The sequence below is a fragment of the Cardiocondyla obscurior genome, linkage group LG04 (assembly GCF_019399895.1).
Source record: "Cardiocondyla obscurior isolate alpha-2009 linkage group LG04, Cobs3.1, whole genome shotgun sequence".
Classification (NCBI taxonomy): domain Eukaryota; kingdom Metazoa; phylum Arthropoda; class Insecta; order Hymenoptera; family Formicidae; genus Cardiocondyla; species Cardiocondyla obscurior.
The window spans coordinates 397936-424202 of record NC_091867.1 but is presented as its reverse complement, the minus strand read 5'-3'; the positions used below and the strand labels follow the sequence as shown (position 1 = coordinate 424202).

The 26267-nt window shown below is 41.6% G+C and overlaps 1 protein-coding gene and 1 non-coding gene across 2 annotated transcripts; one reads left to right on the top strand and one right to left on the bottom strand.

Moving 5' to 3' along the window:
* Positions 1–272: 272 nt before the first annotated feature.
* LOC139102378 (U6 spliceosomal RNA) lies at positions 273–379 on the bottom strand. Its single transcript, XR_011545690.1, has one exon. It is a non-coding gene; the product is annotated as a U6 spliceosomal RNA (small nuclear RNA).
* A 3673-nt stretch (positions 380–4052) lies between these two features.
* Positions 4053–19354, top strand: LOC139101959 (odorant receptor 49b-like). Its single transcript, XM_070655506.1, has 4 exons — positions 4053–4066; positions 4173–4281; positions 9596–9754; positions 18664–19354. The coding sequence occupies exons 1-4, from the start codon at positions 4053–4055 to the stop codon at positions 18736–18738; spliced, it is 357 nt and encodes a 118-aa protein (XP_070511607.1). The 3' UTR covers positions 18739–19354.
* Positions 19355–26267: the final 6913 nt, after the last annotated feature.

Genomic DNA, 26267 nt, shown 5'->3' with positions numbered 1-26267 from the left:
CATCGAATTAAAGGCTGCCTTTATGTCTACAAATAAAACCACCAATTTTCCTTTCCTTTCTGCTACGCTTTCGTTTATTAAATAATTTAAAACATAAATCTGGTCCAAAGTCCCCATACCTCTGCTAAAACTAGTTTGACTCGGTGGAAGTATTCTTTTGATCTCTATTTTTTTGTCTCAATTGTTTTTTCAGCACTGCCGCATAAATCTTGTAGGCCGTTTGTGTCATAGTAATTCCTCTATAGTCTCTGCTTTTTTCTCCTCTCTTAAAAAAAAATGTGGGGCGCTTCACGATTTTGCGTGTCATCTTTGCGCAGGGACCATGCTAATCTTCTCTGTATCGTTCCAATTTTAATATACGTACTGCCGAAGCAAGTACCGTAAAACTTTTGTATAAAACATTTTTTTATATTTTAAATAATTTTCAAGATGTATTAAAAAAACTAAAGCCGCCTTAACTTCGAAAGGTGGTTTTATTTTTTTAAATTGAATTTGAGTGTTGTTATATTCCGAGCCCTTAGTAACAGTAGACTCGAGAATAACGATGAAGTTTCGCACGCGCGACAAAATTAACAAGATCGGCAGAATAGCGCCAATCACGGTAACCCGTCGTTTACGGCCGAGACGCGACGCTTCTCGAATCTTTGCGGTTGCCACCCGCGAATTGCTGAGTGCTAAGAATTTTAGCTTAGCAACAGCAAGGCATATTAACGGGCAACCGCAGCCCAACGGAGCAATTCTTTATCAAACCGCATGGCGTCAACTGCTGTCAATCAAGGAAAAGAAAATAAAATTGTTTTACGACAAATAATAGAACGTCTCTCTTTATTCTCCCGCATTACAACTATCCGGACAACGGACCCCACAGCACCCCCGTGGTGCAACAGTGTATGGCTATAAATATTTTTTAAATTCATATAAAATCCACTCTTACATGTGTAAAAGTTTTATAATTTTCTGAATTTTTACTTTGCGATGTTCCCTTGTAAGTTTCATGTCAATGTGACGTCTTTGCAACTGTTACGTCCGAAGCCTGAAGTCGAAAAATATTCAGGAAAATTGGAAAAGTTATCGATGCAACAGCAAAAACTTTTATTGCCGCAGATACAAAAGAAGGGACCGTATTGTTGCGGCAAAGGAGCACGTGCCAAGGTCTCGAATTTAGGATCAACGTCTTAAATAGGCGCTTTGACGATTTTCGAAACTCATATGGCCTATGGCCCTTTTTTAATAAAAGACATTAATCTTATTTATTAAAATAGGGCCGCGCAAGCCTTGAGCGAATAAATCCAGAGCCAGTTTAAGAATGAATGATAAATGATATTATTGAAATTGTTACGTCAGGGATAGAAGTATTTTAAGAGTTTGTTAACCGCTTCTCGGATGCTTAGGAAAAGGCTCGAGAGCAGGTAGGGAGGAGGAAAAGATTTGGAGAGTGACGTAACAGCCGATCCTTGCGTGGCACGTGTTTAGAGGTGTTACGCGTAAACGCGCTAGGAATGGGTTCGAGTCGGTTACGAGGTGGAGCTAGCGCGTTATCTTGGTTCTTTTTAGGGAAAGAAATTTAATTCTTATTCCCTAGGACAGAACCGGAGGTGATTTTTCGCAACAAAGAATATTTAGGTTATATTGAAATAACTAATTCTGGGTTCTCAATAATGAAAGTCGATAAATTTAATGTTAATTAAGTACAATTTTAAAATATATAAACAGATTGAATGAATTTAGAGAAATAATAACAAAAAAAGAAAAAGGAATTGGCCTTAACAAGAGATACATTCTAAACATATTAAAAATTTAAAAAAAAACGAGATAATTATTTTAAGCGTAAAAAGAGAAAATTAAATGTTTACAAATATGTGTTTATGCGTATGTACATGTTTGTAGGAAGTGTAAACCGTCGTAATGCTACTCCAAGTCAATCTCTATTATCTCAGAGATCCGGGCTATCGACCTCGGAAATACTTGGTCGATGAGCCTAATCGGAGCTAAAAAGGGGTGTTTCATCCCGGGATAATAGATGAGGATATTTTGATCAGGAGTCGCTTTCCTGGCCTCTCTCCTGATATCTTCAGGATCAAAATAGTCAGGGCCTATGGTATAGGCCCTTTCCGGGACAGGATCCGTTCACGGAGTGCAGGTTCTCCGGAGGAGCTCGAGGAAAGGGTTTACGACCGCTCTCGGTTCTTCTTGCTCCCCGAGGAACTTTACACTTGGGGCGGGGGAAGGGGAATGATCCGGGCCGTCAGGCTCTTGCCAAGAGACGGTTTCGTCCTCAGCAAAGGAGCCGACCTCCTCGGGTTTCCTAGGATAAAGAATTGGTGACGGGATAGGAGAGGAGCATGCTCTAGGAGCAGCTCCAGAAGAAGATTTGGTGGAATCTAAGGATTTGTTGGGAGTGTAGGAGGGAGAAATAGGGCGGAACTGCTCCGACTCAGGCTCGGATGACGTCGGAGTTCTTGATCGCGGTGGTGAAGGTGTTTGAGGCGAAGAGTTTTCTTCGGTTTCCGAATCCTCGCCGTTAAACGGCGAGTTGGGAGAAGCTGAAGGAAGTGGCGGCCATGACCGTTCTGATCTTTGTTTCGGAGGATCGGCTATGTCCTCCCTTGGGGCGCCGCCGCGAACAAGAATTGTACGAAGAAACTCCGTACTAGCTCTCGTAACTCTCTAATCTTCCGGTTCCTCCGCGCTCGACTTTTCTTAATGGAACGTAGGTTGCTAGATTCCACTAAAAGGTATCAATTTTAAAATTGAGTTAACGAAAGAATTTTAGAGGGAAAATGATAGGGCATCACGTCGCATTTCTCCTTCCGGATCTCTCCATACATCACTTTAGATATTCTTCCAGTTTCTCTGACCGGATGGAGCCTCACTCAAGTTAAGGTTTTGATAGTCACCATTTACTGGCGGCATATCGCAACCTCTGACAAAAGGAAGCCCGTTAACCAAGTCGAGTCATCGGAGAACTCGAAGAATGCGAACGGCACTCTGACAATACCCTCGTTATTCATTTTGGAGATATATAGAATTTTTAGAATTTTAGTGGAACCGTTTTGAAGGGGAAGAAAAAATAAGGGTTAAATAAATGTTGAGACTTACTTCTTGCTGACTTCGATTATCTCGGAAGAGTCCTTGATAGCCTCTTTTATTTCACAAGGTTCACAAGGTTTCACAAATCACTTATTCAAAGAGAATTGGTAATTATGCACTTTAGGGGAGCAAGTCTCGATTACCTTGACCTTGACATATGTTGTCAAGGACACCCTCCTGAGTGATCTTGAAGAAGTTTTAGCCGTCGCTCGTTTTTTATTAAAAAGTTATAAACAATCAAAGTTTGGAAAATATTAGTGTTATTTGCAGTACAGTGACGGGTATAAGTAACGGGTATAAATTAATAAATGTTTTTTAAAGAAGCAAATTGTTGAGATATTAGAATTAGTTATTATTATTTCGTTATTTAAAAAAGCAAATTGTTATTAGTTGATATAGTAGAAAAATATATCAGTTATTTTTAGTTTATTGCAGGCTCAATAGATAAAGTACTTTCAGACAGGGGATATAATATTGCCATTATTTCGAAGAATTTGCATATTGGTTGGCGATACACATATTTACGTTTGAATATAAATTCTGCTAAATAATTTACATAATGATATTCGCGAGTTCCATATTTTGGTATTCCATGCCAAATATCACGCCATAAACATTCAATGTTTTGAGTGTGAGCGCCTGTATCAGGATCCACAAAATTTTCACTATGATTTACAACAAAATGTTCATAGTTATAATCACACATCAATTACAATAGGGTGGGTTAGGTTAGTTTTAACAATCGTGAGGCCTCCCGCAGGGGGGCCGAACCTCCTGTCTGCCATTTTTTATTATGGAGAAAATTATAAATTTAATAAAGTTCCGGTCAAGCGTTTGTGAATATTATAAATACCTTTATTAAACTTTCGTTTTCCAATTTTAAGTTTAATAAAGGTATTTATTATATTCACAGACGCTTGACCGGAACTTTATTAAATTTATAATTTTCTCCATAATAAAAAATGGCAGACAGGAGGTTCGGCCCCCCTGAGGGGGGCCTCACGATTGTTAAAACTAACCTAACCCAACCCATTGTAATTGATGTGTGATTATAACTATGAACATTTTGTTGTAAATCATAGTGAAAATTTTGTGGATCCTGATACAGGCGCTCACACTCAAAACATTGAATGTTTATGGCGTGATATTTGGCATGGAATACCAAAATATGGAACTCGCGAATATCATTATGTAAATTATTTAGCAGAATTTATATTCAAACGTAAATATGTGTATCGCCAACCAATATGCAAATTCTTCGAAATAATGGCAATATTATATCCCCTGTCTGAAAGTACTTTATCTATTGAGCCTGCAATAAACTAAAAATAACTGATATATTTTTCTACTATATCAACTAATAACAATTTGCTTTTTTAAATAACGAAATAATAATAACTAACTCTAATATCTCAACAATTTGCTTCTTTAAAAAACATTTATTAATTTATACCCGTCACTTATACCCGTCACTATACTGCAAATAACACTAATATTTTTCAAACTTTGATTGTTTATAACTTTTTAATAAAAAACAAGCGACGGCTAAAACTTCTTCAAAGTCACTCAGGAGGGTGTCCTTGACAACATATGTCAAAGTCAAGGTAATCGGGGCTTGTTCCCTAAAGTGCATAATTACCAGAGAATTTATTTGTTCAGATATGGTCCAGAGACTGAATGAGAGCGAGTCCCGCCGAAACGCGCGGTTTTATAACCTCGGAAAAAGGAAGGACTAGCGCCGGATTTTCATTTTTGAAAAAGTCAGTGTTCTTATTTGCCAGCCGTGTCCCTTCACTTTTCTTTTTTCTTAATTATTAATCACTCAGATCTCATCCCTTCTCTGATTTTCTTAAGCTCTAGTTTTCGCCCTTAGGTTTTTAATTCGTGGTGAGGAGTTCCCGATATCTATTGGCCCAAGAGAAAAAATGCATTCATACCAAACTCCGTCCGCATGGCTTCTCCTTCCAACCTTCCAGAATATTGTCATTAACAGTTTGGAGAAAATTCTTAAGAGCTCCTTTTCGTTATCGCCGGGTCGCGTTTGTTTATGGGATCCGGTCGCGTGTCATATTCTTACGATCGCAGGACTTTCGCGCCTTTGTTTTGCTTATACCTCGGAGCCACGGGATAACTGCGATCTCAAGTGCTTCACTTATCGCCAGATATTCGATATTGATTCTATATCGTTTTGGGTCCCTATTAGTTTAATATCCCTTGAAGAGTTTTCTGTTTAGATTTCCGTCGGCATCTATAGCGTGATTGTTCTAAGTTTAATTTAAGCATCCGGCGATAAGGATTTCGGAGTATAAATTATTTCTTCTGGAAGCTTGAAAGTTCTTTCTCGTCACCAAATAGTCACGGTTTACCCCTTTTATCTAATTTATTGAACGCGTGTCGGAAAAAAGGAGATGTGACTCCAAGGACGTAACATAATTAAAAAGGTTTTTACACTTTCACGATAAACTATTGTTTTAATAAATGATTATGATTTACAATTATAACTTATTCCTGCTTTAGATAAAATTATAGAGTAAATGTTTGTGCATGTTCGTGGGTATACAATTTTTCGATATGAGTGACTTTACATATGGTTTTCTTGATCAATGTGTGAGTGGCAGTGTGCGTAAGAGTGTCGGCAGAGTGGGACTAAATGAGGAAAATAAGAGGTTCTAGGAAAAAGGGATGGAAGATGAGTTAACTCAAAAGGACATTTGCTTATCTTTGCTCGGTTGTTATAATGAAAATGATGAGAGCCTGTCCAAATACAATTTCTTTTAGGCTGCTCGTATGAAAATGGGCATGACGAGCAAGGAAACGATGTACGAAATTCGGTATTCCTTCCGCCTTGATAACCACACACATAAAAGGAATAACGTGGTAATTGAGATTCACAATTACAACACCTTGGGTATTTTCGGTTAGGCGGATATTTATAATTATTGTTTTGAAAGAAACCTGAATGTAATTCTCAGAATCGCGAATTTGGCAGATTATTATTGGAAACAAAGGTAGAAGGATTTTCTTCTGGGTGAGGAACAGTAGTTGGTTGGCAGGATATTGAGGTTGGCAAATCTAAATCTGCAAACGGATGATAATTTTCTGGTTTTGAAGAAGGTTGAGAATTAGGAGGGAACAAATGCGAATCAATATTAAATGAGGAATAAATTAAACTTTTGTCGTTAGGTTGAGAAACTGGAAATAGGGATTCACAGCGCGATGCTGTTTGAGTGATATCCGGTGCGGTATAAGTAATTGTATTTTTTATTAAACGCGAAGGGGTCGAATTAACTAAATTAAGATGTGATGGTGATCCGGTTGGAACAGGTCGCAAATTTTCGATAGGTTGTTGACGCGTTAAATTCATGGGATACGACACTATAATTTTCAGGGTGGTTGTTAAATGCTGTGATGTCTTCTCTTTTCCTTTAAAAGCGATAATCGAAATTTATGATTTAACTCACTTCTGTTGGTAAAGGTTTGAGTTTGAGCGGTCTTAGTTGCTGTTTTCATAGGGGTGAGCTGGGTCGGTTGGTAGATGGTTTCGTACGTTCCATTTAAATACGTTGGAGAAGGAGTTAAATTTCTGACCCTGAGATGTTGCATGGAGTTTCTTGGATTAAAGATGATAGTTTTTCTACTGTTTATTCGCGAGGAAATCGGGCAGAGTAACGATGTTAGTACTGTGCATCTAAATTTGGTAGTCCTTCCGGCCTAAAAGCGCGAGGCTTATATAAAAAATCGAAGAGAAGGGGTATTGTTTCATCTTCCGATTTCCGCTTCTGCTCTAATTCTGAATTATTGCTTGAAATTTCTGACACTTGGCCGTTTTTGATGCTTCTTAGCCGTTGCTGGGCATTTATTTTTTTATTATTTCCGCTGGTGATTGTTGCGCAACATTGGCTTGCTTTGACAATTCTTTGTGTTCTAATTTTAGACGGATTCATCGTATGTCTTTATCTGATTTTATTTCTCTTAAAATTTTCCACGGCAGAAGCAAGCTCTCCGTATTCTTTATCCGAGGTAATAAAATCGAGGGGTCACAGTAACCATATCTTTACTAAACAGGAAGATTTTTCTAATTGTCAGCAGTTGCGGGGTCCCTTGTTTCGTTTTACAACTTTTCACTGATTAGTCAAAAGCGTTCTGCTCAAGCAATTAAATGCAGTAAAACTAATTTAAGTTTACGACCAAATTATTAGTCGAATAAATTGTCCATTTCTGGCTACTGGACGGGTTATCTTATTGAGTATGGGAAAAGGGGTTTTTTAATAATTTACCTGATTTTTTAAATAATTTTGATTAGTGACGCCTCCGTTTACTATAGTGCGTTATCTCTATGCTTGTGAGTTCTAAGTTTTGTCGAGTGGTTTATTAAAGTGGTGTTCACCTAAGAAGCAACTAGCTGAGAGGAAAAACAGCTTCAGACATAACACAACAAAACTAAATATTTTCGTTTTTCTGGCCTTAATAAGAACATATTAAAACATAATAAAACGTATTAAAAAATATATTGTTATGTCAACCCGGGAGTAATGCAAATGCTTCCATGCACACGAGCAGCTCCCCGCACACTCACACACTTTTGTGCGGCGTAAAAATCAACTCAAACTTTACAAAAAAAAAACAGCTAACTTTATTCGTGCTCGATAACCTTAGAAACGTTAGTATCTGTTAAAACGACAAGCGAAACTGACTTGAACATAAACATTAACAATAATTCGTCTTCTAGCAACGGGGATCGAGCGAGCAAACTTGTAGAACTTTTGATCGCAAACAGCCGTCTTCAGGCGCAACGTACTTCGCCAACGTACAGGCCAAACATCCTTCCAAAGCACGCCGTTTTCCAAACCAAATGTAACAATGTACTAATAAAAATTAAAATTTCTGGATGGAAGCCGCGTTGAGAAACAGCGTTGATCCTTTGTTCATGCGGAAAAATGTACATAAAAGAAAATGGGAGAAAAATTAATACACGAATCGAAGAACATCAGCGATGTGCCAAATACTGTCACATCCTGACCAAACATTGAATAAAGACAAAACATTCGATACAATTCGAAAAGGCAACCATACTGGCATTTTCACAAGGATATTTGCCCAGAAATAATCGTAAAGGCCTGAAAATCCTGAAACACTCGGACATTCTTAATTGTGACAAACGCTTGCAAGTAAATCAAATTTAGTCGGCAACATACACTTACCCCGCCCTCTTTCCACCATAAGAGAAGAGAAAAAGAAATATATAAGAACCATCGAGTAACAAGTAAGCTCAGCATCGGAGCTTTTGCCCTGATGATGCAAACTGCAATGTTTGCGAAACGTTGGCACAACGCTGTCCCTTAACGCGACTTCAATTAAAAAATCTTTATTTCTACTGAAACCAGTAGCCGCAAAAGCTTAAAAACTAGAATATACAGGGTGTCCCATACCTCAGGGCCCACCCGGGAGACATAGGTAGTTTTAATTATTTCGAACAAAAAAGTCCCATACCATTTTTTAATTTGGGCGTTTATTTACGAGAAATCAACGTTTGAAAAATTATTATATTCGACCGAGAGCGAGACGATGCGACGAAGCGCGAGCGAGCAGTGCGGCGATACGCGAGGCGTGGTTAAAGACATCATGCGAGCGAGACGATGCGACGACGCGCGAGTGACACGATGCGATTGTAGTTAAATTCGCTCGCACGTCTTCGCATCGTGTCACTCGCGCGTCGTCGCATCGTCTCGCTCGTATGATGTCTTTAACCACGCCTCGCGTATCGCCGCACCGCTCGCTCGCGCGTCGTCGCATCGTCTCGCTCTCGGTCAGATATAATAAATTTTCAAACGTTGATTTCTCGTAAATAAACGCTCAAATTAAAAAATGGTATAGGACTTTTTTGTTCGAAATAATTAGAACTACCCATATCTCCCGGGTGGGTCATGAGGTATGGGACACCCTGTACAGGGTGTTCCAGATCAGTGGACGATGCCGTAAATGATAGGTAGATTTAATCGAATTAAAACGAAAAGTCCTTTACCATTTTGAAAAATTCTCAATAGTTTTCGAGAAAAAAATTAAAATATATTAAATGTATAAGCGTAAGAGCGACAAGAAAGCTGCGCGTGAGTGAGCGCGACAGGCGAATGACTAGAAATGGCACCGTCGTCTGTCGCGCTCACTCAGCCCACGCTTCCTCGTCGCTCTTACGCGTACATAAATTAATTTTTTTCTTGAAAACTATTGAAAATTTTTTAAAATGGTACAGGACTTTTCGTTTTAATTCGATTAAATCTACCTATCATTTTCGGCATCGTCCACTGATCTGGGACACCCTGTATACCAACTTGTTCACTGTGTATACACTTGACGTCATTTGTTTGTTTTTTTTTAAAGAAAGTTAATTTTGTGCGTATACATATAATACTTAAAATAATTTTTAGTTATTCTTATTGTATACAAATGCTGATTTTTTCTTTATTTTTAAATAACATTGTTCTATAATTTACATATTATTTATTAGAGTACCAATGTTGCACGAGCAATTTACGAGTCTTTGTGGTACAATCAAAACAAGAGTTTTAAAAAGAATGTTTATTTTATCTTGCTAAGAAGCCAAACACCAACGACCGTCTCTGTTTCCTCCATCCTTCCAGCTTTATCATTGCAATATTTTGCATCGGTAAGATTAAAAATATTAATAAGTATATTAATAAATTTGGTTTGTAATTAATATTTTAAACCGAAATAATTATTAAACTATATGTAGTCAATTTTTTCAACAATTTTATATTTCTTGTCGTTCAAAGATATTAAATTCCGTAATATAATAAGTTATTAGATGGATTAAATGTATTTAAAAAATAAAAATAAAAACTGAGACAAATAAAAAGAAAGGAAAACAGGGAAAAAATGATGGAAAGGAAGAAAAAGGAAAAAATGAGTGACAAAGAAAAATATAGAAGGAGAAAAAAGAGAAAAAAAACTAGAAAACTATAGATATACAGTGTCCAGTATAAGGTGTCCTTCCTGTAAACCATGGGTAGATGGGAAGAATACAAGTCGAAAAGTTCAATACCATTTTCCGAAATTCGTAATAGTTACCGAGTGAGAACGTTACAAAGTTTTAGCAAAAAGCGCGGAGAAGGGGGCGCGGGAGGCGGGGTGCGCGGGCGGTAGGGAGAGAAAGTGGGGGCAAGCTCCGCGCGACTACTGTCGCGCAGTGGGGGGAGGCGGGGCCAACGCGTGGTGAGACGAGAAGGCTTTCCGGGGGAAAGCGGGTATCAAAACGAGCGTTTTTGTAAAAGATCCTTAATTAACAAATTCATATCTTTTACAAAAATGCAAATTATCAAGTAACGATTGTTGCTATCTACTCGGGGTTACCGATACTTTGTTTAAAAGTTAAAAAAAGTCATTTTAATTGTTTAAACAATTTTTTTTTGCAAAAAAGCCACAACCTGATTGACTAGTACTTCCGTTCTTATAAAAAAATCAAAAATTGAATTGATTCGAGGATTGCTTCATTTGACCAGTTTTTTTTACGCAAAATTTGTATTTTGCACAGAAGATGAGAAAAAAGTAGTGTGCGCGATTAAAATTTAATTTAAAAAAAGCGCACTGGTTTGTTTGTCTGCGGGTGAAGACAGCTCAGCACTGAGCTCGACGCGGTGCTTCGCGAAACGGCGACAATCACAAGAGAGATAGACGTGGTAATAATAGTGGTAAGCCACAGCGACAATTAGAAAACCAATATATTTACAAAAAAAAAATCCCAAAAAAAAGGAGAGACAGAAATACAAATAAAATATAAAGTCAAGATCGTGGAGCGCGAGAGCAAGGTTGGTGACGGACGGAAATCTTCGTGAGCCCGGCGTTCCCGGCGGAGATCTTCTTGAGCGGAATGTTACCCGCCCGATCGGCGGATATCTTGCACGCGAGCGTCGGAGATCTTGCACGCGTGCCGGATAATGACGCGATCGCGAACCCTGCTCTGCACTGTTGTCGGTGCACTAGTCGATGACAAGAAACCGAGCCTCGTTAAAATTGGTGATCGCGAGAGATCTACTGATCGCAGAGGATCTATTGATCGCGAAGGATCGAAATAATCGCAGCCGAGCGAGACTGTATTCCGACGATGAGAGCGTGAGAAAAGCGGAATTACAAGTGAGCGGTTCGCGCGAAAACAGGTCGCGTTTCGGCCGAAATAAGCCCTCGATCATCGGAACAGTGAGGATGAAAACAAAACAGGTGGCGAAATAACCGGTGAAAACCGGATTAATCCAACGTTAACGGATCTCACCTGTAGAAGTAAACAACGAACGGTATGCGGCGACTGACGAAAATAAGGAAATAGAGCGAAGACGACGGACGTACCGTTAACGACGATACGATTCTAGTCGACTTATAACTAAAGTTTTAGACGCGTAAACATACCGCCCGCCTTGAAATTATGAATTTCAAAATTACAAAGAACGGAGAGGCAGTTGGGCGGGTTACGGAAATTGAATCATGCAAACGCAAGTTTATCAAGCCGCCCGCCAATGCAACGACGACGAATTTCGTCGCTCACAACGAAAAGGAGAATTTAAAGAGAATCGCATATACAACAAGAGAGAAAATCGCCGATACAACGTAACGAACTCGCACATACAAAATAAGAAATCGCAAGTAGAAAAATAAAGAAGAATCGCAAGTACAAAAAAAAAATAAGAATCGCAAGTACAAAAAAATGATTCGCAAGTACAAAAATAATGAATCGCAAGGTCTTTCTAGCCCGCTGACTGGTGCACAAAGGAGAGAAAAAAAAACTTTAATAAAGGTATACGCGGAGACGCAGCGCAGGAGACATTCACACGAATCGAACATGATCGCGACGCAACGAACCAGTACAATGTGAGCGCGAGATTACGGAATTGAGCAAGGATTGATGGGAGCCGGCGCTGGCGAATCAACGTCAATCGGCAAAACGCAGATTTTTGAGAGTGGCCGCTTTAATTCGGAGGAAGCGGTCTTCACTGTGACGACGCGAATTAATCCATCAGCCCCGGGAAAACATTCTGTGATCCGGCCGAGCTCCCATTTGCACGGGGGGAGAGAGGAATTCTTCAAAACAACTAATTGTCCGATTTTCAGAGTGGGCTGAGACCGTCGCCACTTAACTCGCTGTTGAAGGGTATTAACGTAATCCACGTACCACAGTGCCCACAACCGTTCCGTCATATGTCGGATTAACTGCCACCGATTTAAGCGATTCTCCGAACAGTCGAGGGTGGACTCCTCCGGAGGAGCTGTAAGGGCGGACCCGATTAAAAAATGTCCTGGCGTTAGAACGTCGTATGAATCGCACGAATCTGTCAACGGGGCAATCGGTCGAGAGTTGAGGCAGGCCTCGATTCGGCAGAGTAAGGTTGAAAACTCTTCGAAGGTGAGAGTATGTGCCCCGATGACTCGACGGAGATGGAACTTTACACTTTTAACACCGGCTTCCCACATTCCGCCGAAGTGGGGAGCCGCGGGCGGAATAAAATGCCAGGAAATATTGTCGCTGGCAGACCGGTTGTGAAGTAACGGATTCCGAATGCTGGCTCGATATGCATTCATTAATTCGCGCTCGGCACCGACAAACGTTGTTCCGTTGTCTGAATAGACGTGCGTTGGACAGCCGCGACGAGAGCAGAAACGAGAGAACGCATTAAGGAACGCGAGAGTGGAGTAATCCGGAACGAGCTCTAAATGAATTGCTCGAGTCGCCATGCAAACAAAGACGGAAATGTAGCATTTCGTAGCCTTAATGCCGCGACCTCCCGACGAGCGAACGAGAAATGGGCCGGCGTAGTCGAGTCCACAATGCGTAAAACAACGAGCAGGGGCCGATACGCGGTAGGCCGGTAAATCGCCCATTAGCTGAGACGGAGCCGCGGCGCGTTCGCGAACACAAATTACGCATTTGTGAATTACGACTTTGGTTAAGGAGCGAGCGCGAAGGATCCAATACTCGCGTCGAAGCGTATTCAACGTGAGCTGCAAACCGCCGTGCATGGAGCGGAGATGCGCATGCGATATTAACAGAGTCACGAGCGGGTGAGCCGATAAAACAATCGGATGCCGGAGAGTAAATGTGAGCGGGGCACGCCGTATCCGACCTCCAACACGAATGAGGCCGTCGCGATCGAGAAATACATTAAGCGGGCTCAACGGACTCTTTGACGAAACCGGTCGGCCAGCCGTAAGTGCCTGAACTTCACGAGCTAAAGTAGCTGCTTGGATGAATTTCAGCCAAAACAATTTTACCGGTGCACACTCGGATGCGGTCAATGCGCCAGGAACTGATTCGCGTTGTCGATCATCGGGCCGTCGTCGGCACAGAGCAATGAAGCGAAACAAGTACGCGGTAACGCGAATTAGTTTTGGCCACGATGAGAATCGATCGGACAGATCGAAAGGCTCGGCGGACGTCACGTGCACGGTGAGATCCTTCGCCTCCAACGACGCGTCAGCGATGGTCACGAGAGAGTTTGGCCACTGCGCGGAGGGACGACTCAGCCAGGGAGGCCCGTGCCACCACAGCGAATGCGTTAACAACGCGGTTCCCGTGAGGCCACGCGACGCGCAATCGGCAGGATTATCCCCCGTGACAACGTGGCGCCAATTGACCCCCGGAATACGCTCCTGGATATCCGCGACGCGATTCGCGACAAAAGTTTTCCAGTGCGATGGAGGATGTCGCAACCACGCAAGAACGATGGATGAGTCCGTCCAGCAAGTGCTCTTAACGGTGTAATCGGTAAAAAGCGACGTAACGAACTCAAGCAACTTAGCGAGCAAGACCGCGGCACAAAGCTCCAGACGCGGAATGCTCAATAATTTAAGCGGGGCCACTTTAGATTTTCCCATGAGCAACGAGACTGTGATTTCCCCGGAAGTCGAAATTACGCGGGAGTAAACGACGGCGGCATAGGCCTCGCTAGACGCATCCGCAAATCCGTGCAATTCGATGAAGCTAGACGCCGCGCTAAACCCGATCCACCGCGGAATTTGAAGAGAGTTTAAGCAGGAAAAACTTGAGTATACCTTTTCCCACCGCGACATTATCAACGGGGGGACCGGATCGTCCCAGGAGATTTTTAATTTCCACAAGTGCTGAATAATAATTTTTGCGCAAATAATGGTAGGCGTCACCCAGCCGATCGGGTCGTACAATTTCGCGATTACGGATAAAATCGAGCGCTTTGTCATTGGCAGCGTGTCGGAGACCGTGACTCGAAACCGAAACTCGTCGGCAAACGGCATCCAGTGAATCCCGAGGACTTTTAAATGTTCGTCCGCGACGGGAATTGGACTGCAGGCGAGACCGTGATCTTCGGGATCGATGTCGGATAAGAGGAGAGGCGAATTGCTGGCCCATTTGCGCAGAGTGAAACAGCCGCGACGTAATAGCGTTACGAGTTGATTTCGCTTTTCAACGAGCTGTTCGGTGTCGTCCGCGCCGAACAGCACGTCATCAACATAAATGTGGTGATTCAAAATATGCTGCGCGAGCGGAGAATCACGGCCATCTTCTTGAGATAGCTGCTTGAGGACTCGCAATGCCAAAAACGGAGCGCATGCCGTTCCGTATGTGACTGTCAATAATTGAAACTCGCGGATTTCGTCGGACGGATCCGGTTGCCACAAAATACGTTGAAAATCGACATCATTTTCATTGACCAAGATTTGGCGATACATTTTTGCGATGTCCGCGGTGCATACAAATCGGAAAATTCGCCATCGAAGAATGACCGTCGGCAGGTCACTTTGTAATTTCGGCCCGGCATACAGATGATCGTTGAGGCTGGATCCGTTTGACGTGCGACTCGAGGCGTTGAACACGACGCGAATTCGCGACGTGGCACTGTCGGGGCGAAACACGGGGTGATGTGGAATGAACACGGCCCGCGGATCAACCGATGGAGCAAGACGCATATGACCAAGCGCTGTATACTCGCTCATGAACGCGCGATATGCGGCCGATTGCTCCGGAGTTGAGCGAAAACGACGCAAGAGCGAATTAATACAATGTAGCGCCCTGGCTCGCGAAGTACCGATGTCGAGCGGCGGAGGCTTCTTAAACGGAAGACGAACGACGAAACGACCGTCTGAATTACGCGAATATGTGTTGAGAAAATGTGATTCGCAGTGCTCGTCTTCGACAGACGTTGCGTGTCGCTCCGGGGGCTCTTCACATCTCCAGAAGCGTTCGAGCGCGTCGGCAAGATCAATCGCGTCGTTATCTTGAGCGAATGCGTGATGAGCGGCGATACGGACGTAATGTGACGCGCAGCGCGCGTTGCTATCGCGAGATTCGATGGGACCCGACAGGATCCAGCCGAAGATGGAGTTTTGCGCAATGAGTTGTCCTGGCGCCCCCCTTTTTAATCCACTCAAAATGATCTCGTTATATACATCGGCGCCGAGTATTACATTTATCGGTTCTCCGCCGGTCGGATTATCGTCGGCAAATTTAAGGCCGTGCAGGTGCGACAAGGAGGACAGATCCGTAGCGCAACGGGGAGAATATGACGTCAATTTCGGCAATATTAACGCGAGAACTTGAATTGATACTGATTGAAGTCCGACGGGAGAGATTGATAAACTGCTCGCGAACTGATAGGTGCCGGCGGACTGGCCACCAACAGCGGAGACAGTTACTGGACAACGAACGCGTTTCAAGTGCAATACATTAGTAATTGATTCCGAAACGAACGTCATTTCCGATCCCTGATCGATCAGCGCACGAACGCGCAATTCGCGCCCAGAGGGACCGATCACGGATATCCACGCGGTCGCAAGCAAGACGGGAGTTGCTCCACGGGGCGGAGAGCGGGACGCAACCAGCGACGTGACCTCCGCGTGAGAATCATCGGATTTCGCCGCGTCGCTCACGGCCGAGACCTGCGAAGAAGAAGAAGAACCTGAGCCCGCGGACGCACTATCGTGAAGCAGCGTATGATATTTTTGGTGACAATGGCGGCACGTATATTTGCTAGGACAATCGCGACTGGAATGATTGCCGCCGAGACAATTGAAACACCGTTTATGAGATTGCACGAAATTGCGGCGTTGGCTCAGGCTCCCCTTTACAAACGACGGACATGCGTTGAAATAATGCTTGGCCTGACAGATTGGGCAGCGGGAGCTGGGTCCGGCGTTTGATGACGCATGGAGAGAACTTGCAGGAGGTGCAACGGACGTGGCGGGGTGGCCGGAGCCGGACGCGGACGTCGAAGACGCCGTGGACGCACTTATCCGATGCGGCAACGTCTTTGCCGCTGAGACACGAGCTGGCGGAACACTTAAATCGTCCAGCGCCCGACGACGATGCTGTAAGAACTCAAGCAATTCCGAAAACGAAGGGAGATCATCGGAATCACTTATCCGCATACTCCACGATTTTCGCGACGGCGCATCGAGGCGTTGAGAAACGATGTACACGAGAATATCGTTCCACAAATCTTTAGGCCGACGATCTAATTTTTTGAGCGACGTGATTGTGGAATTGACTTTATCGATTAACGCTTGTAACTCTCCGGCAGATTCTTTCGAAACAGTGGGAAGATTAAGCAACGTGGACAAATGTGAGCGAACAAGCCGTCGTTTATTCTCGAAGCGCAGATTTAAAGATTGCCAGGCGTTTTCGAAATTATCGGCGGTGACGGCCAGATCGCGAACACATTCTAACGCACTGCCCGTGAGACATGAGACGAGGTAATGCATCCGCGCAAAGTCTTTCAGATCGCGATTTTGGATTATGAGCGCATTAAAACGATCCCGAAAGTGCTCCCACGCATTTAAAGTGCCATCGAATGGCGGCAGAGAAATCGGAGGCAAATGTGATAACGAGAAATTTGACCGCGAGAACCCGGCGTCACTGCTTGTTTGATTCAAACTCACGGCCGGCGGCTCGAGCGTCTCCAGAGATTTGTTCATATAATCCAGCGCAGACTGATAAACGTCCTCCACCACGTCGTAATGACCGTCTTTGAAATAAGGAGTGCTCTGCTGAACTTCCTCGCTCACTGACCTCAGCAGCTCAGAATGCCCACGAAAGAATAGCGCCCAATTCTCTTTGATGGTGCTGATGCGAGAGCGAAGAATGGCTGGCGTGACATTGGCGCGACCCAGCTTTTTGAGATTGTCCACAGATCGAACGATGGACCGCTGCAATTGCCCTTGCGCGAGCAGCAGCTGTTTTGCGGTATCGGACATGATGACTGACTTGAGTGCTCACGAGAAACAAAAGGGGAAACCCGCACACGCGTCGAATCCGGCTCGAAGGACCACTAGTTTTATGTGCGCGATTAAAATTTAATTTAAAAAGAGCGCACTGGTTTGTTTGTCTGCGGGTGAAGACAGCTCAGCACTGAGCTCGACGCGGTGCTTCGCGAAACGGCGACAATCACAAGAGAGATAGACGTGGTAATAATAGTGGTAAGCCACAGCGACAATTAGAAAACCAATATATTTACAAAAAAAAAATCCCAAAAAAAAGGAGAGACAGAAATACAAATAAAATATAAAGTCAAGATCGTGGAGCGCGAGAGCAAGGTTGGTGACGGACGGAAATCTTCGTGAGCCCGGCGTTCCCGGCGGAGATCTTCTTGAGCGGAATGTTACCCGCCCGATCGGCGGATATCTTGCACGCGAGCGTCGGAGATCTTGCACGCGTGCCGGATAATGACGCGATCGCGAACCCTGCTCTGCACTGTTGTCGGTGCACTAGTCGATGACAAGAAACCGAGCCTCGTTAAAATTGGTGATCGCGAGAGATCTACTGATCGCAGAGGATCTATTGATCGCGAAGGATCGAAATAATCGCAGCCGAGCGAGACTGTATTCCGACGATGAGAGCGTGAGAAAAGCGGAATTACAAGTGAGCGGTTCGCGCGAAAACAGGTCGCGTTTCGGCCGAAATAAGCCCTCGATCATCGGAACAGTGAGGATGAAAACAAAACAGGTGGCGAAATAACCGGTGAAAACCGGATTAATCCAACGTTAACGGATCTCACCTGTAGAAGTAAACAACGAACGGTATGCGGCGACTGACGAAAATAAGGAAATAGAGCGAAGACGACGGACGTACCGTTAACGACGATACGATTCTAGTCGACTTATAACTAAAGTTTTAGACGCGTAAACAAGTAGTAATGGTAGACAATACTTTAAATCGTAAATGTATGACTCCACTTTAACAATAAAGCTTTAAATTTCGAAAAAGCGACGAAAGCAAAGTTGTGCATCTAATAAATTTTTTTAAGTATAACAGAATGAATGATAGCGCGCCAATAGAAGCGATTAACGCGCTAGAAATATAACGCAACTCTTTGCCTTGCCTTATCTCATGTTGCACATGTCTTGTTACTAATCGATTACCTAATCTAGGGATCGTGCTATACTTTTAACGTGTAGATCGCTTCTATTGGTCATTTGGTTTAAAATACCCTATATATTATTTTAAATAACAAGCATTTTTAATAACAAAGAACAAAATATTTTTTAAAAACATTATATTTACCAATAATATTTCTAATCATATTATTTTATTTATTTTAGTATGTTGCTACAGCTTTTTCGTATTTAATGACGTTACGAGTAGTATTTGTGGAGGATAACGGAATCAAGGAATAAATTGTAAATTTTTTTAAATTGCTTTGTTTTTTATGTATATCGAAGTTAGTATATTACACATAGTAGAATATTTTGTAATATTATTAATATATAACTTTACATACACATTTTTTATTTGATTTTATAAATTATTAAATACAAATTATTAGCTAAATTATAATTAGTTTTATATGTTATGTTAATATTTAACACAATAGGTTTTAATTAAACACATTATTCTTTATACTTATTACAATAAATTAATAATATAGTAACTTTTATTATTATCATTATTATTATTATCATTATTACCTTTATATTTAATATTGTCTGCAGATGTCATTATAAATAATCTTAACAATTCCGCAATCTTGATATATTCGACTCTTATAACAAGCGAACTTCTTCACTTAGTTACCATCTTATTTTTTAGATATTTAATTAACAGCCATCACATACAGGTAAATAATGTTTATATGTTTAAAATATTTAATGTTTATCGGTTAACATACAAATTAATGAAAAAAAAGTGAGTACATGTGTTTTATTATCTTCTTTATCTTAATAATTATATAGTAAATTATTTTTTGTTAAAATTACAATAACCTTGGTAAATGTGCTCGTTAACTTTCTTGTTTTTTACCTTATATTTGTTCTTATGTATGTATGCATGTTCCTGTCTTTCTCTGTTTAAAAAAATTACATTCAAATATTTACGTTTAAAAAAATGCTACCCTTCTTTTTATGTATGATTAGCTTGATTTTTCCACTCTAGCAAGAACTTAATAATTTTAGTACTTACAACTATGGCTAGACTGCCTATTTTCCATCCCACATGCTCATGTGTTATGTCATCGAACTGGTTAAACTGCAAATTGACACTCGAATGTTCTAGAAGCTAGGACCTTTCCGTAACCATAGCCCTTTTATTAACGAAGAGTAAAAGTTAGCATAGCAACAGCTGTGTATGCTTTAAGTCAGTCGCAATCCAACATTCGCCAAATTAAATACACATTACTCAACAATCTTGGCAATTTCTTTATATTTAAAATCCGCATGTTACCGCAAGTTTATAGTTTGTGTTTTGTATACGCGTGCCTTTGTGTGTAAAATAAATCGGTTTCTCGTCTGCACTCGGCGAGTTGAACAACACTGTAATTAGTTTGTAGCAATAAATTGCAAGTGTTAAAATGTATTATAAATTTCTTTGTGTTACTTATTTCTTGCTCCCTACATCAGTGAGAGAGAGAGAGAGAGAGAGAGAGAGAGAGAGAGAGAGAGAGAGAGAGAGAGAGAGAGAGAGAGAGAGGGAGAGGGAGAGGGAGAGGGAGAGGGAGAGGGAGAGGGAGAGGGAGAGGGAGAGGGAGAGGGAGAGAGAGAGGGAGAGGGAGAGGGAGAGGGAGAGGGAGAGAGAGAGAGAGAGAGAGCGCGCACCTTTTCTCCTTCAGGCAAAGAGAGGGATGGGTGTAAGAGAGAAAGATAACTATTCTTTCGATCATTGTTCATTTATTTATTTATCCATCCTTTCCATTCATTCTTATAAACTTCCGCTTCCGTCGTTTTTCTTACTTTTTTTCCCTTTTATCACACTTTATTTCTTCCTTCTTCTTTTTTTCTCCTCATTTTTTGAAACATTTTCATCCATTTTCCTCTTTCTCTGTCTTTCTTAATACCTTATTTGACACTTTCAGCCATGGCTTTTTCTTACCTAATTTGTGCATTTTTTCTATACGTGTTTCCATGTTTTTTTTTTTTTTTTGCATTAATACATCTTATACTTTTTTTTTTCTTCTTTTTTTCAGTACTTGTATTCTCTTATTACATTTTTTTATTTTTGTTACTTTCTACCATCTTTCTTCTTTTCATTCTTTTAAAAATATTTTGACATTCCTGCCCTTTTATTTTCCCATACTTTTTTATTGTTGGTTACATTTGTTTACTCAGCATTTTGCGCAGTTATTGCAGTTCTTATCTGCTGATTACATGATTAAATTTACTGAATAGACATCTACGCGAAATATGTGCTCGAGCTGTGATTTGCTATGAGTATAGTATATGGTGGTCCATAATTTTTTTTATAAATTTTATTGAGCTCATGTCTGTTTTTGCCTGAGAAGTGTAGAATTAAACATACATTGCATGAATATTATAAATAACATTGTTTACAAATCTTCTAAGTATTTGATAAGTGTTACGTCAAAGGTTGGAAATTTTGAGTGAGTTTATTTACCGCTTCTCGGATGCTTAGGAAAAGGCACGAGAGTAGGTAAGGAGGAGGAAAGGGCTTGAAGAGCGACGTAATAGCCGATCCTTGCGTGGCGCGTATTTGGAGGGGCCACGCGTAAACGCACTAGGAATGGGTTCGAGTCGGTTGCGTGGAGAAACTAGCGCGTAGTATTTGTTCTTTTTAGGGAAAGAAATTTAATTCTTATTCCCTGGGATAAAACTTGAGGTGGTTTTTCGCAACAAAGGATACTTAAGTTAAGTTGAAATAACTATTTCTGAGTTTTCAGTAATGTAGTGGACAATTTTAATATTAATTAAAATACAAATTTAAAATAAAAAAACAGATTAAACGAATTTTGTGAGATAATGATATAAAAAGAAAGAGGAAGAGGACTTAATAAAAGATATAATTTAAACATTTTAAAATTTACAAAAAAAGGAAAGAGGAAAAGGAAATATATTAATTATAGGATTTAAAAACTAACAATTATAATTTAAGATGGAAGACATTACTCTAAATCTATCTCTACGATTTCTGTTATCCGGGCCGTCGACCTCGGAAATACCCTGTCGATCAACCTGATCGGAGCCAAGAAGGGATGTTCTACCCCGGGATAATAAATGAGAATGTTATGATCAGGAGTCGCCCTTCTGGCTTCCTTCCTGATCTCCTCGGGATCAAATGAGTCGGGGCCTATTGTATAGGCCCTTTCCGGGACGGGATCCGTCCACGGAGTGCAGGTGCTCCGGAGGAGTTCGAGGAGAGGGTCTACGACTTCTCTCGGTTCCTCTTGCTCCTCCAGGAACTCTACGCTCGGGGCGGGGAAAGGGGAATGTTCCGGGCTGTCAGGCTCATGCCAGGAGATGGTTTCGTCCTCGGCAAAGGAGTCGACCTCCTCGGGTTCCCCAGGATAAGGAGTCGGTGACCGGATGGAAGAGGAGCATGCTCTAGGAGCAACTTCAGGAGAAGGTCCGGAGGAATTCAAGGAAACGTCTGGAGTATAGGATGCAGCAGTAAGGCGGAACAGCTCCGGCTCAGGTTGAGGCGATGAAGTCGACCTCGAACGCGACGGCGATGGTGTTCGCGGCGGAGTATTCCTCTCTGACTCAATGTCTTCACTGTTATTGGGTGAGTTGGGAGGTACGGTGGGCAGAGGAGACCACGACCGCTCTGATCTAAGTTTCGGAGGTTCCGGTGTGACCTCCCTTGGCGCTGCCGCAAATAAGAACTGGACAAAGAAACTTTGAACCAGTTCTCGAACTCTCGTATTTTGCGATTTCTTCGGGCGCGGCTTTTCTTGATGGATCAAAGATTTCTTGATTCCACTAAAAGGTATCAATTTGAGTTTGATTTTAATAAAATGATTAAAGCGGGAAATATGTCAGGGCAACACTCTGCATTCTTCCTTCCGGATCTCTCAATAGATCGCTTCAAAAATTCTCCCGGTACTTCTGTCCGGATAAGCCATCACTCGAGCTAAGGTTTAGATAGTCACTATTTACTGGCAGCATATTGTAACCTCTGACAGGAGGAGACCCATTAACCGAATCGAATCAAGGGAGAATTCAAAGGATTCTAGAGAGATACCTACTTCGGAAAACGCAAACGGCACCCCGGCAACACCCACGTCATTCATTTTTCAAGAATAAGAATTTTAGAACTTTAGGATTTTAGTGGAATCATTTAAAAGATGAGAAAGTAATGAGATTAAATGAAATAATGAGACTTACTTTTTGTTGTCTTCGGTTGCTCTTGGACGAGTCCCTTGCAACTTCTTTATTAGAATCGGCTCAGCAGTGAGTCACAAGTCACACACAGTAACAATGATAGGTTCGTGAAAAATTCAGAGACTGAATGAGAGCGAGTCCCGCTGAAACACGCGGTTTTATAACCTTGGAAAAGGGGTGGGCTAGCGCCGGATTTTCATTTTTGAAAGAGTCAGTGCTCTGATTTAGCGGTCATGTCCCTCCACTTTTCCTTTTCTTAATTATTGGTTATTCGTATCTTATCCCTTCTCTGATTTTTCTAAGCTCTAGTTTTCGTCCTTAGATTTTTAATTAGTGGTGAGGAGTTCCCGATATCTATTGACCCGAGAGAAAAAACTCGGTTGTACTAAACTCCGCCCGCATGGCTTCCCCTTCCAACCTTCCAGAATATTGTCATTAATAGTTGGGAGAAAATTCCTAAGGACCCCTTTTCGTTATCACCGGGTCGCGCTTGTTTATGGGATCCGGTCGCGTGTCATATTCTTATGACTGCAGAGCTTTCGCCCCTTTCGTTTGTTTATGCTTCGTAGTTGCGATCTCAAGTGCTTCACTTATCGCCAGATATTCGATATTGATTCCAAATCGTTTTAGGTTCCTTCTAATATTCTTTGAAGAGTTTTCTGTTTATGTTTTCCGTCGGTATCTATGCTGTGATTGTTCTAAGTTTAATTTAAGCATCCTGCGATAAGGATTTCGGAGTGTAAATTATTTCTTCTGGAAGCCTGGAAGTTCTCTCTCGTCACCAAATAGTCACAGTTTACTCTTTTTATCTAATTTATTAAACGCGTGTCGGAAAAAAGGAGATGTGGAGTCCGAGGACGTAACAATAAGCGCACCAGAAATATATTATTTTAAGTTCTTTGCAGTACAATTTCCGTTGAGCTTCGAATTTCTGTTCATTATTGCTGCAGGCTGGTTTCTTTTTAAGTGTTTGCTTATTCCATATCAAATTGCATCGGTTAGCTCATTAATATCGAACCTTTCAGAAAACGGGGCCTTCCGTAACAAAACCCAGTGATAAACGAAACAAAGAAAGCCAGCCTAGCAACGCATAATTGCAGCATGGCTTTTGTGACACTGAGCGTCAGTTCCCTCTGGATAGCGTCAACCGTCGCATCGTTGACTCCAGTGATAGTTCTTTTTGCGCAAGTTCGCAGTAGCTATAATTTACAAAAGTGCAAGTGTATAAACGGTTTCAATTTAACAATATGTAACGAGGTACCCAGGCACCTTGTTCTAGCGAACATCAGTCGACCCGCCGTTCCGACCATCGTTCGGCGGGCACAAGGGCACGGTGCGCCCCGATCCTTTTTTAACCTTTCTCAAAACCGAACGCGCAGCTAAGTCCTCGCGGGCTTAGTCAACCGAATACACCGCCCATATCGCGCGTAGTAACGCCGAACAAACCCGCACTGACTGCTGCGATATCAACCCCCGCTAGCCCGTACACCCCGAGCTACGAAATTAAGATATAAAAAGACGGGATCCGGAGCGATCAAACCCCAGTTCTCCGAACTACCGAGTACCGCACCGGTTCTCCGCTTGATAGCATCTACCTGGATAAAACCTAGAGCCGCTTCAGGACAGGGGTCGAGTGTCCTCGGCCTCTGCCAAGGATTCTTGACCGCGACTCGACTCCTTTCCGCCGATTTCATGACCAAACGCCATAACGTTAGTGGGGGGGGAGGGGGTGAAACGTACTTTGCCTTTACCAAGCGTTCTCGGTCTATCAGTAGTTTAGGCCCTGGAGCCGCTTTCAACCGCCTGGCCGGTCTCTTCAAGCGCGGCGTAATCTCGGGGTAGAGTGTACTTCGCCTCAGCCGAGCGTTCTCGGCAGTTGCTCCTCGCGCTTTCGCTTCCTAAAATACGCGTCTCCTTAAAAGGTTCCGTAACGGATACATTCGAAAGACCTATGTACCGACGTACCGCGCCCCCCGCGGCGTTTATAAACATCGCGTCGCGACACACCGCGCGATTCCCAACGCCGTACGTGCGATGCGCGACCTGTCATACATGGGAGCAGCGGCTCCGACGCGCTTTGTAAACAGAACTGTAAATAAATTACCGTACACGTAATAATCTAATGTAAATAGTACCGAAAACCGCGCGTCTATTTTTATTCATTCTTTCCGCCAACACCCCGGCCGGACTACGCTTACGCGCCGACACGCCGACCGTTGCGGCGGGTCGCTGGACCATGTCCGGCGAATCTAAACAGACGGGGTGTTACAAATAAATTGATTGAACAATAATTCGTGAGTGCCTTTGTCGAAATTTAATTTCTACCTCAATTCTATCTCCGTCATTACAACTATCACGAGAATATTTAAACATAATTGAATTTATTATTAACAGCGATTCATATTTCTCATATAGTTCTTTTGACAAAAAATTTTTATTAATAAATGATATGTGTTACGGATTTGCCGTGAGTTCTGTTCCCGATGGTCGGAACAGAGCTGTATCTCCGCGTGAAGCATGAGATTCGCATGTGACGGCAGAAATGCGACAATACCGACACGGCGAATGAGATCGATTTTACTGTAAAGCGGCACTTAATGAGTAGACAATTAATATGATACGCGCGGTAAGCGGAAACCAAATCAAATAATAAGCAAATCCATGATGAGGCGTATTCCGCCGATGTAAGTGCACGTTCCAGACCTCGTGAACACGTGGCAAGCGCGCGACAACCGCGTGCCCAGTGAGAAATGATACATCTAATCGTCGTCAAATTGACGTTGATTCGACATCGAAATTTATCGTCGAATTTCACATCAAATCGATATTCAGACGGTCCCAATTTCGATATCGAAATCATATTTCGAATCGATTTTTATATCGATGATTTTTCGATGTTTATTATAATGTTAGAAAAGTGGAAAATAAAGTAAAAATTATTTTTTAATATATTTGTATTTCCTTTAATTACTTAAGATATTTTTAATATACAAAGTACAAAAGTATACAACTTAATTTGTGTTACTAATTTAGAGTAATACATATATAGATATAACACGGTAGGCTTGTTTGAATTGAATAACGTTTATGTCGCAATTAATACGTCTAAAAGTGAAAATAAAACGTGTTAAAGATATTTTTAACATTATTTCAAAAACAAAAAAATTTTATATTGTCTTTATAACGTAGTTATATATTTATAATAAAGCAACCTTTTTATGTTTTCAAGTTATTTTAGAAATTTAAGAATAGTAGTTTTTTTTTAACCTTATGATACGTTTCCTTTTCAACTTTCATTATACTTTTATCTAAACTAATTTTGTAACTAATTTAAAAGTAAAAACTTTGTTTTCAAATAAATTAATTAAAAATCTCGAGTTAAACTAATAAGCTTCAATGACATTTGATTATCAGTCCGATTTAGAAATTGAATCTGTATATAAAATCATAAAATAAATTTTAGAGATCACCTTTTCAAAGTGCACTCAATAAGCTTACAAATTATTTTTGATTTTAATCTTAAATCTAATATCTTATATTTAAAGATAAATATCTTAATGTTATTATAAAATAAAAAATAATTTTTACATCTAAGA